The sequence below is a fragment of the Eupeodes corollae genome, chromosome 3 (genome assembly GCF_945859685.1).
Source record: "Eupeodes corollae chromosome 3, idEupCoro1.1, whole genome shotgun sequence".
NCBI classification, from domain to species: Eukaryota; Metazoa; Arthropoda; class Insecta; order Diptera; family Syrphidae; genus Eupeodes; species Eupeodes corollae.
Window position 1 is genome coordinate 65129801 of NC_079149.1, and position 10975 is coordinate 65140775.

Below are 10975 nucleotides of genomic sequence, written 5' to 3' on the forward strand. Positions count from 1 at the left end.
TTTGTATTCAAAGTTTTTATATGATTGAAGATTTATAACAAACTATATATATATATTATAAATACTCAAATGCCTGCTAATTGTTATAATATACTTTAAACAAGAAATAATCTGAAAAATATCCACTTCAAACACTCACCAAACTGAAATGTTTATTAAATAAACCATATATATTGTATGTTCGAATTAAAACATTAATTAATATTTATAAATACGTACATTAAAAGAAAAAAATAAAGTAAGTCTCTGGTTGCAAACATTTTTTTTTTGTTAAAAAGAATTAGAATTATAAATGTCCATGTAAAAATTACGAATTTATTCTGGGTGTTTACTGAGCTAATCACTTATTTTATTTTTATTACTATTTTTATGTTATTAAGTAAATTCAACACAACTCTGAAGGAGTTTACACTTATTTTTTTATATTAGTAACAATGTCCTTGAATAGATATTTGATTACTTAGGCACTGTGTTCATTATAAATTAAAAACAAACATTAAAAATATGTATCAGAAAGGAAACAAGTAATTTACATCCTTCCTGGCTTAAAACTTATTTGAGTTTTATTGGGTATAATTATTGCTGAAATTTCGTCAAAAAGAACATATGCCTTACACAATATTGTTTTTAATCTAAGAACAATTATCTCTAAAGTATTTAAATGAAAGTATCGTTAGCTCATATTTCATAGTATTGTAAAATCAGTCAATTTCTTAATGTTGTTACTTGTATTCTTCTATTTATAATAACAAAACAGAGTTTATTCAGAAAATCATTTAATTCTTTTTTCTTGATTTTTTGTTTTATTTTTTTGTTTTTTTATTTTTATTTTAAACTAAGTTATAACCAAAATATATATAAAAAATAAAATAAAAAAGGCGTACTAGTATTTATAAAAGGAAATTCATAGTGGAAAACAATTGCGCTGAGTGATGAAAAAGTTGGCAAATTAAATTAAAAATTAATAAAAATACACAATATTCGTTCGAAAACAATAAAATTAAATCAAATCAAATCGTATTTTACTTGGACATTCCCCTTACATAAAATAACTTTTATCGGATACTCTCTAATAATAACCTATGCATCGTAGTAATTTAATTAAAGCAAGGGCTTTAAAAGCTAAATCATAATTATGATTACCAATGGTGTATGATATTTGAATTTTTTTTTCTTTTCTTTTCATAGTTAAACAAATTGTTTTATAATTAACAGTCAGAGTTTTAATCGATTTATTACTATTTTCTTTAATTTTACTTTTACTTTATTTAATTCTACTTTATTTTTCTCTATGAAATATTGAATTAATAATATTTATAATTACGTCAGGTGATTTTTGCGTTAATTTTTGAACTTATCCCATTTTAAGTAGTAGTAGAAGTTAATATTACCTATTTCTTAATTTAGTAAAGTGTCTCTTTTTTAAATATGTTTTTTTTTTTTTGTATTTTTAATTTAACTTTTTATAATATATTTTGTATATGTATATAATATATATATTTGTAACCGAATACACACTTCTCTGCCGACGTTTTGTTTGACAATTATTATAAACAAATCATCTAGTTTTGTAATGCAAAAGAAAATAATACAATTTATTGTGTACGTGCAAACTATTTTCGTAACTTTTGTTTTTCTTTTTCTGTTTATGTTTCTTTCTTTTAAAATTACCAATAAATATTACTTAACAGTTCGACGAGCAGACGGTAAATTTAGTTATTACTTCCGCATTCTATTTTTTTTGTGTTCTTTTTATCAATTTTTAGCAAATAGTTTGTATTTTTCATATATATAATTAGCTAAATTTTATAATTGTGTCAAATATTTTTAATGTATGTGTATTAATAAATTGAAAATTTGAATAAATCTCTGTAGTTCAATTTTTATACAATTTGCTCAATCAAAAAATGCTACCTTAAACAGCTTGTGAAGCGGGATATGGCGGCTGCGATGAACTATCGTTACCGTAGGCTGATCTTGGGCCGGCACCATAAGTTGATGCACCTTGTTCTTTTGCATAGTTACTGTACTCGTAATCGTAGCCCGAAGATCCGTAACCGCCGTAGTCATATTCTGAACCAGATTTCGAAGCTGAATTTCCAGGGCCAGCTCTTGGGATTCCGCCAACGGGGCCGGTTGAAGATGGACCACCAGCAGCCCACGTTTGAGCACGAGAATACATATCCGTTGCTGAACCACCACCAGCAGCTGGTGCAGCCGGACCTGCAGAGTTAGGTGGCATATTCCACGAGTTCCAGCTGCCGCCTCCTGAAGGTCCAGATGGGCCTCCGGTTGAGGTCGAACTGTACATATCGTATCCACCATACCCTTGGGTTTGTTGTGGTCCTGCATAGTTGCTCCATTGGGGTGGAGGTCCTTGAGGACCTGGAGGTGCACCCCATCCTTGGTAGGATCCCGGTCCACTGCTTCCGTAGCCATAACCCTGCTGCTGAGCAGATGTACCCCAACCCTGGTAGCCTGGCATCATGTTCGGGGCTCCAATGGGCATGTTTAGAGGTGGGCCTCCCATTTGTCCATTCTGACCTTGAAGCATGTTGATAGGAGCATGGTGTGGTCCCCAATGGTTACATTCATTATTCATTTTACCGTATCCTCCCCCAACGCCACTGTTGTTACTATTGTTACCAGATCCATCTCTGGGTTCAGCTTTTTTGATTTCAACCTTAAATTAAAAAAAAATTGACTTTAAATTTTGTTTGATCTAAAAAAAACTACAAACTTTATAAGCATATTTCTAAATAATAAAAATACATTTCACTGTAAAATGTCAACTACGAATTTTTAAGTCTTCAATTTCTATAACTACCCTGAACAAGTCAAAAAAAAATGTATCGAGTGTTAAGCTGGGTATGGGGCCGCTTAAAGCTATCAGTAAAATTTGAAACAGAAGGAATCTGAAATGTTTTACTGATGAGCGTTTATAGCAATCAGTAAATTTACGTCATTGAATTGTTATTTTCTTTCTATCATAACATCGAAGTTCACGCCTCTGATATTTGTTTACTGTTCCTTTCATCAGTAAAATTTTTAATGATGTGATCGAAACAGTAAAAAAATTGTAACAACAGCAAAACAGGATTTTTGCCTGTATATATAAAATTAAATTTTAAATGCATATTTCTATTTGAAAAAAAATAATACTTGAATATAGGATTCATCTTGTAGCATCAATCTTTTGCTAGAAATAAATCTGTACCATGTTTAAAAACTAAAAACAAAAATTTTAATGATGGATTTTACTGATAGCTATAACAGGGCCCTAAGCAAAGTTTTTGGAAAACTGATTTTTGTTTTAAATACTAACTTCGAGCTAAATCAAGACACGTGTCACCATTTGATATTTCAAATGGATTGCACCTAAGACTGAGTATAGCTATCTATCATCATAATTTGAAGAAAGTTAGTGCAGCATTAAATTTATTTCTTTTAAATCTTAGACGATTGCGATTTTTAATTTTGATTGCCTTTTTAATGTAGGTACATACGTATGTATGGATTTTTTCATAAACCATTTTAAATGTTGCTTTCCAACTATCATAACTATTAGATTGTATTTTCATATTCTCTGAATTTTCCCAATGTCCAAAAACAAAACATGTACCTATTACAAAGTTGAACACACTAAGAAATAGCTGAGTACCGAGTTTGGTTTTTTCTGTTGCACGAGTTGCATAGATAACTAAACATCAAATATTTGTCAGTTAATAAAAGTAAAAATAGGGATTATATTTATTTTGACTGATTAGTCTATATCAAACATCGTATAGTAAGTTAGGTATATATTCCTAGATAAGTAGAAATCTCAATCTAATGCTATAAAAACTTTCTCCGTTTAATCTTGCAAAATACATGTACCTATATGTAGGCAGGTACCTACTGTTAAGTTTGCAGAGTTTAAATCACGAATAGATACAAAAGTAAAACAAGAGATAAATAGAAAAACCAAATAAATACCTGTTTGCCATTCAGATTGATGTAGCGTTCATTAGTCACATGCTCTACCGAAGATTCCTCTTCGAACGACAAGAAACCAAATCCACGAGATTTTTTCTTCTCTTGGTCATACATAATAACCACTTCGGTTACTTTTCCATAACGTCCAAAGAAAGTCCTCAAATCAGTTTCGGTGACATTAGACGGCAAACCACCCAGAAACACTTTGTAGCCTCCTCCCTTCTTTGGCTTCTGCAACGTCCTGGGATTACATGGCTTCGGATCAATCGTCCTGCCATCCAACGAATGAGGTCCACTTTGCAGGACATGATTCACATTTGCCGGGTCCGCAAACGTTACAAATCCAAATCCACGTGATCGGCCACTCTCATTGTTTTTCATTACAACACAATCAATAATTTCGCCAAAACGACAGAAATACCGCGACAGATTCTCCTGCGTTGTTTCCCATGACAAACCGCCAACAAATAATTTGCCTCTCTCATCTTCCTCCATGATTTTTTGCGGGCTTTTTTTAATAATTGACGTAATTGTGATTATAATTACTTTTTGTTTTCAAGTCTTGGGCGATATTCAATAAAGAAAAATCTGTTTTTTTTTTTATTTTATTTGTTTTGTCGTACAAACTAGTGAATTGTGTTTGTTTTATGAGAATTATATATTTAAACGTTGCACTTAATTTGTTTTTTCTTTTATATAGTTATCTTAAAGATATCCAAATGATAATTAAAGTCGACACGTAACTTTCTAATTATAAATTGTATTACTTTCCTTTTTTGTCGTCGTCGTTGGATGTTGGAAAATGAAGAATGAAGAAACGCCGGTTGCTTATTTAGTAGGCTCACGATTGACTAAGCAGTTATGCTCTTTTATCTTAATGCTGAAGATAACTACCCTATACTAGCTGTCTACGTTTACAATACAAAATCTGAAAAGAAAATTAAAAGAAAAAGAAAGAGACGAATATGTGAAACTGGAAATAATTCAAGATTTTCATACATGTGTTTTATGCTTTCATGTATAGATACGTAATGAAAAGGCCTATGTATATAATGACAAACTGATTAATATTATTACAGCGTTGCCAGATTTCAATATAAATGAAAATAACAAAAAATAATAACAAGTGTTTTCAACTTTTCATACTTTATTGTTTATGATTTTTAGAAAAAATATACCAATAATTCTAGAACAAAATTATCTGTTAAACAGTAGTTATTAAGGTTATTATAACAATTTTTTTTAAAAATCATAATCTGTAATTAAATTAAATGCTCAACAGGTGGCACAAGTTTTCATTTTTTATTGCAAAATGCAAAATTTTGCAAATGGCGGCGACATTAAATTCTGTTGATATTATTTGTGAGTAAACAAATCACGAAGAACACATCAAGAAACCCTGAGTCACTTATTCCTAAAGATTATTGTTCGCTTTTATACATTTTTTAAACTTGTGAGGAGCGTAAAGTTTTACTTAAAGTTCAAACTTGATGAAAAACAAGTTATAAATAAAAAAAATATATAGGTATAATATACAAGAATTGACGTGTACAACCTTTTTCAAAGTCTATACAATTTTCACGTGCATATTATTGAGTTAAAATAAAAAATGTAGTTTTGACCATTAAGTCGAAGTTAACCCTAGAAAGATAATCATACGTCTCAGAGACGTAAGGCACTAATTAAGCGCGTTTAAAGATGACCATTGATTTTTCATTATTTTGTATTTTAATAAATTATTTGGCTTATTTAAAGTAAAATGAATCAATAATTAAGTACAAAAGAAGTAAATTTTGAACAAAATTTATAAAAAATCTGAACCACCTTGAAATCAGAACGAACAAAATTCTTTATTTTTTAAAGAAACCTTTGAGTTGACTTTGAGTCTTAATGTTTGGTAAATAAGTTCATTGAGAAATACAATACAAAAAAAAGGGCACAAAAGTTTCACAAAAGATAATCATACGTCTCCCAGACGTATTACATAGTCATTACTGGCCCTAATGCATCTTAAGCGTGAATTTAAGAACCACCATGCAAGCTCTGACTTAGTCCTGAGCAAACATAAGAAACTAATGCAATACTGCTTATAATTGAAAAGATATAACAATTTTTCCCCGCGCCATACGTCCCGCAGACGTAGATTATGTTTCTGGGTTAACAGAATATTTGTATAAAAAGTTAGACTTACTGTCACACAAATCAAAAAGTTTTGTCATTAGTAGACAAATATTTCGGAAGGGCTTTAATACGAATTGCAGGTACTATACTCCTCCATTCTTTTTCTTGTTTTCAGATTTTTTCGGGACTGAAGTAGGAATCAGCAGCATGTTTTCAGAACTTATTTGTCAACATTTTTGTATTTTTAAATTTATTCCAGTTCCTTGCAAATGAATGAAACGCGAACAATAGGCTGCAAATCGTCCAGAATTTTTAAATTGTATGCATCATTATTGTTGGAAACAAATAATTATAAAATTCATCTTAACATAACAGAAAATACTTTTTTCCGTTACTTTGTAGGTAAAATATGAAAGATGAGGTTACAAGGCAAAATACTATTCATTTTACAGAGAAAAATCAATACATTTTTTAGTTATTATTTAAGCCAATAACCCCATGATTTCTGGCAAGAAACAATATTTTGATCTTTATTAATTCCATTAAATAAATATCGACCTATACAAAAATGTATAACATGTCTATTTTAAACGATACCAAAGTCACTAAAAATCTGTTTTTGGGTGAATATTCCTTAATCGATTTAAGTTTTTTAACAACCCTACTTTACAAATCCATTTACAACAAACAAACGAGAACAAACTAACACCTTAGCTTACTCTATCTACTGAGATTTAAGTAGATAATTTTTTGAAGTCTTCGGGTTCTTGAATGAAGTTTAAACGAATATTTCAAAAAAAGACTTGAGTAAACAAGCTAATACTTGAGTAAACAAGCTAATTTTTATGGACTAAAAGTGCCTTTTAAAACTTTTTGATATGTAGGCATTAACTTGTTTTATAAGTAAGCGTTCATTTTGTCAGCTAGATCACGAGGGTGATTTGGATTCGTTTTAATTGTATTTTTTTAAAATGAATATTCCTACTAATATGCTAAAATACCTGTTACGTTTTAAACCCAATAACAAAATAAAAAAATTCCTACGTAAAATAAATATTTTCATTCTACCTATATGCATCCTGTTTGGTGTATACGCAACTGATGCAACAATTCAACGGTGATTGAAATTTTTTGGGGAGTCCAAGTTGATGTTCCATTCACTCTTGTAATTTCAATACACAACAGATGGATACTTTAATACAAAAATCGTACTTTTTACAAGGTATATATTATAATTAAAGCGTTAATAGAAGCGAGAAGAGTATTGAATTTCAATACATTATATATTGTACAACGTTTTCAAACATTTTTCCTAAATTGTATTTGTTTTCTTAGAAGAACATGTGCATATCTTAAGTTTGTGTTCTGTAACTAACATCTGGCAATACTGTGAAGTGTTTTAATGGTGAAGACATTTTTTTTTTATTAATTAGGTATTCCTTGAAGTATTGGGAATGGGATCACAACCAAATACTTTAAAGAAAAGCACGCAACATTATCCTTAATTATTCACATAAAACTTGTATCTACTTTACACGTAAAATGATTCGACATAATTTTTTTTCAATCTTGAACAGTTGAACTCAGGAAATTTCATATGTATCTATCGGTTTTTTGGAAGGGGTTTAATATTTTCAGTTCCTACGCATTTAATTTGTAATACATGATTGTTCACTCTCGTTGTATGTACTCATGTACATAAAGGTGAATTAATTTTTAAGCAAGAAAAAAAAACGAAAGTCACATTTTATGGAATGAATATCCAGATTGAAGAAATTAACATTTGCTTGAGAAGGGCGCTTGATTTTTTCTATTTCAAAAAAATATGTATCACAAGTGCAAAATATTGAAATAAGTGTGGGTTATATAAATAAAAGAAGAAAAAACAATATTTTTATTAGAACTTTAATCTCACCGTTTATTATATTTAACAAATAAAGCCTTGGAATTATATTTGTTGCACTTCAAACCAAAAAAATTAGTTTTTTTTGCTTACAGCACTAACTTAAAAGAAATTAATTCTATGATTTGATGTATACGATATAACCTAACTTAACCATGATAAAATGATTTCGAAAATGGACAACGCAGCTATACACTATACGGAGTGGAACACGATTTTTTCTTTTTGGGTACGAAACAAAATTAAAATTAGTATTGTTGTCTCTTTTGCACTTGGGTTATTTGAAACAAGATTGAAATATTTTCATTGCCACGTTTCACACTTATTTTACTTTTACAAGAGAAGCATTATTGTAAGCCAACCATTAACGGCGGCTTAAGGCTTGATGCTAGTGTTTGGGTGCGTTTCTTGGCGCAAAATAAATAAATGGCGCTCCTAGCTGCTAAATAATGAATACAAATTGTAGGTAGTGCTCGCACTTCAAGTTACATAGGTATTAAGTTTGATTTCTGAAAAAAAAAATGTAAATAAGAGAAAAAACCAAAATGCAGAAGATATCAATTTCTGCATTATAGGTAATTCGATAAATCCAGAAATCAAGATTATAGTAAGACGAAAATGTTTATCTTTATTTTAGAATCTATAATGTTGGCATAAGCTTTATATTTTGTCTTTTTATTTAAATTTGATGTTATGCTACACTTTTTAAGGTTTGTTACACTTTTTTTCAAGAATTTAATTTACTTTTAATTGTTAGGTTCATGCAACTAATTGCAACATTTTTCTAACATAAGTCTGATACTTTTATGAATGTAAATGCGAATTAACAAGATAAAGAATTAAAAGTACCTTTTACCAACGATTTTAAGAAAACTAAAAATTTCCTCCAAGATTTGTCTGGTGGGCGCTAAAAAGTACCTGGAATTGCTCGCTGTTGACGTTAACTCCGGGCAACAAAGTTGCAGGGAACTTATTTTTAAAGTGTGTGCCAGACCTTATTCAAGAAATCATTGAAATAATTAACAGAAGAGATTAGAGAAAGTAACCATTCATTAATTTTGATAAAACATTTAAATCTGTGCGTATCACGTATCTGTACGCATAAAACTATTACTTAGTTTTTAATTTGTGTTAAATTGAAATCATGCACGTCCCTATACAGAACAATAAATTTGCTGGCGTTACACCTCGCAAAGCATTTTCCATGACAAGAATAAGAATAATAAGGAAGTTGTATATACAAAAGTTGAAGTAAAAAAAAAACTGCACAAGCTAATGGTGTTGTAGCCACTTAATGCCATCGTCGTATAATCTCGCGATGATAGTACTCTAGATTTTACATACAAAAATGGAGCATTAGGTTAGGCGCGCACATGCAACTTTTAGTTTCGAAACTGTTTGGTTTCTAAACTGAGCACTATAGACTTCCGAGCATATGCTTTCAGCCTTTCGAGCAACTTTTTAGCTTGTGTTTTGACACAAGCTAGAAGATCACCTCGAACCAATTCCAACTATATCGTTAAATAATTTATGTCAGTGCAATAGAGAAAAAATTTTAGGCAAGGTGAATAAATGTTTCGTGTGTATTGGTCAATTTCGTTGATTACTTTCGGAGTTACTTATGTGCGCGATGTTAGGGCAACTAACAATCGAACTATTTGGTTTCGATAAAGGGCTCAACTTTCCATTACCGTAGCACGAATTTCGACTCGCGGTTTTTTTTATTCGATAGATATGTGCAAATAAATAATAACTATAGCAATTTTAGAGCGAGGAAACATTTATTTCTATTTTTAATTAATTTTTAAAGTTCACTTTTTTACATACAAAACACACAAAAATGGTTGATTTTGACATTTCTTCCCTGTTTTTTGTTCAGTGTTGCCATACTTGTTTTTGTTGTTTTGTTGGGGATTTCTTTGATTTTAGTGCTCAAATGCAAAAAGTAGTTTGCATATACCCAAACTCGCACCCACCCCAAATCCTATAGTTACCCCAAGCAGGGGGGTTGCAGGGTGACAGCATGCTCCCCCTTACATACGTAGCTGTTAGTACGCCATGCTATCAATTAAAAAAAAACTTGTTTTAGGCTCAAAAATGCAATACAAAAAAAGTAGGGTTAAGTCGGAAAAAGAAAATATTTTTTTTTATGACTTAAAGTTGTTTCCTCGCCCTAATATTTAAAACATGTTCTATTGAGACCCCTACCTAACTGTAAAAAAAAATCAGAAGGAAATTCGTGCTGCGGTAATGGAAAGTCGCCCCCGAAAAAGTTCCAGGTGAGCACCTGGAAACATTTATTCACCTTGACTAAATTTTTCTCTCTCTTGCACTTTAAGAAAATTGTTCAACGATTTAGTTGAATTTGCGTGCAGTTACCTAAAATTCCTTGTGACACAAACTATGGAATTGGTTCGAGGTGATCGGATGCGCGCCTAGCCTAACACTTAGTTGCTAGAAACTTTGAAGTGCGAGTTTTCGACAAAGTAAGTTGCAACAAGCTACTTTCTAGGTTTTCTAGTTTTGTGTATGATTCTATTTTTTGTCGTTTATGTCAGCTGAAATCCTCTTTAACTTATGAAATTCTTTATTATTTCAATGTTTCATAAATGAAGAGAAAAAAATTTCAACGAAAAGAAAAGTATTGATTCGTAGTAATCAGTTTTCTATATTGAAATCTACATTGACCACTTACCAAACGCAATTGCCATGTTTGCAAATCTAGTTTAAAAGAGTTAAAATTGCTTTTAGGAAAAGATGCTCAATTGGTGAGGATAAGTACCTTAAAGTTTCATTTTGTTGTAGACAGCAATGGTCACTGCACACAAATCAAACCAACTACATAGGTTGCGGGGAATCTAGTAACCCTCTGAGCACACTTTTAAATAGGACATTGACGTACTAGATATGGACTGCTAGTCGATTCATATTCCTATAGAAAAATCCCTCTGAAAAGTGATCTTAGCACTTTAGCTA

The 10975-nt window shown here is 30.6% G+C and overlaps 1 protein-coding gene across 1 annotated transcript; it reads right to left on the bottom strand.

The window, feature by feature from the left end:
• Positions 1-121: 121 nt before the first annotated feature.
• Positions 122-8203, bottom strand: LOC129949152 (heterogeneous nuclear ribonucleoprotein 27C). Its single transcript, XM_056060427.1, has 3 exons — positions 8012-8203; positions 3976-4903; positions 122-2683 (listed from the first exon to the last, which is right to left on the bottom strand). The coding sequence occupies exons 2-3, from the start codon at positions 4468-4470 to the stop codon at positions 1916-1918; spliced, it is 1263 nt and encodes a 420-aa protein (XP_055916402.1). The 5' UTR covers positions 4471-4903; positions 8012-8203; the 3' UTR covers positions 122-1915.
• Between the last annotated feature and the right edge of the window lie 2772 nt (positions 8204-10975).

Coding starts and splice junctions, on each gene's coding strand:
- LOC129949152 (XM_056060427.1), bottom strand. CDS start 4,470: ATGGAGGAAGATGAGAGAGGCAAATTATTTGTTGGCGGTTTGTCATGG. Junction 2,684..3,975: donor TCAATCTGAATGGCAAACAG/GTATTTATTTGG, acceptor TTTTAATTTAAG/GTTGAAATCAAAAAAGCTGA.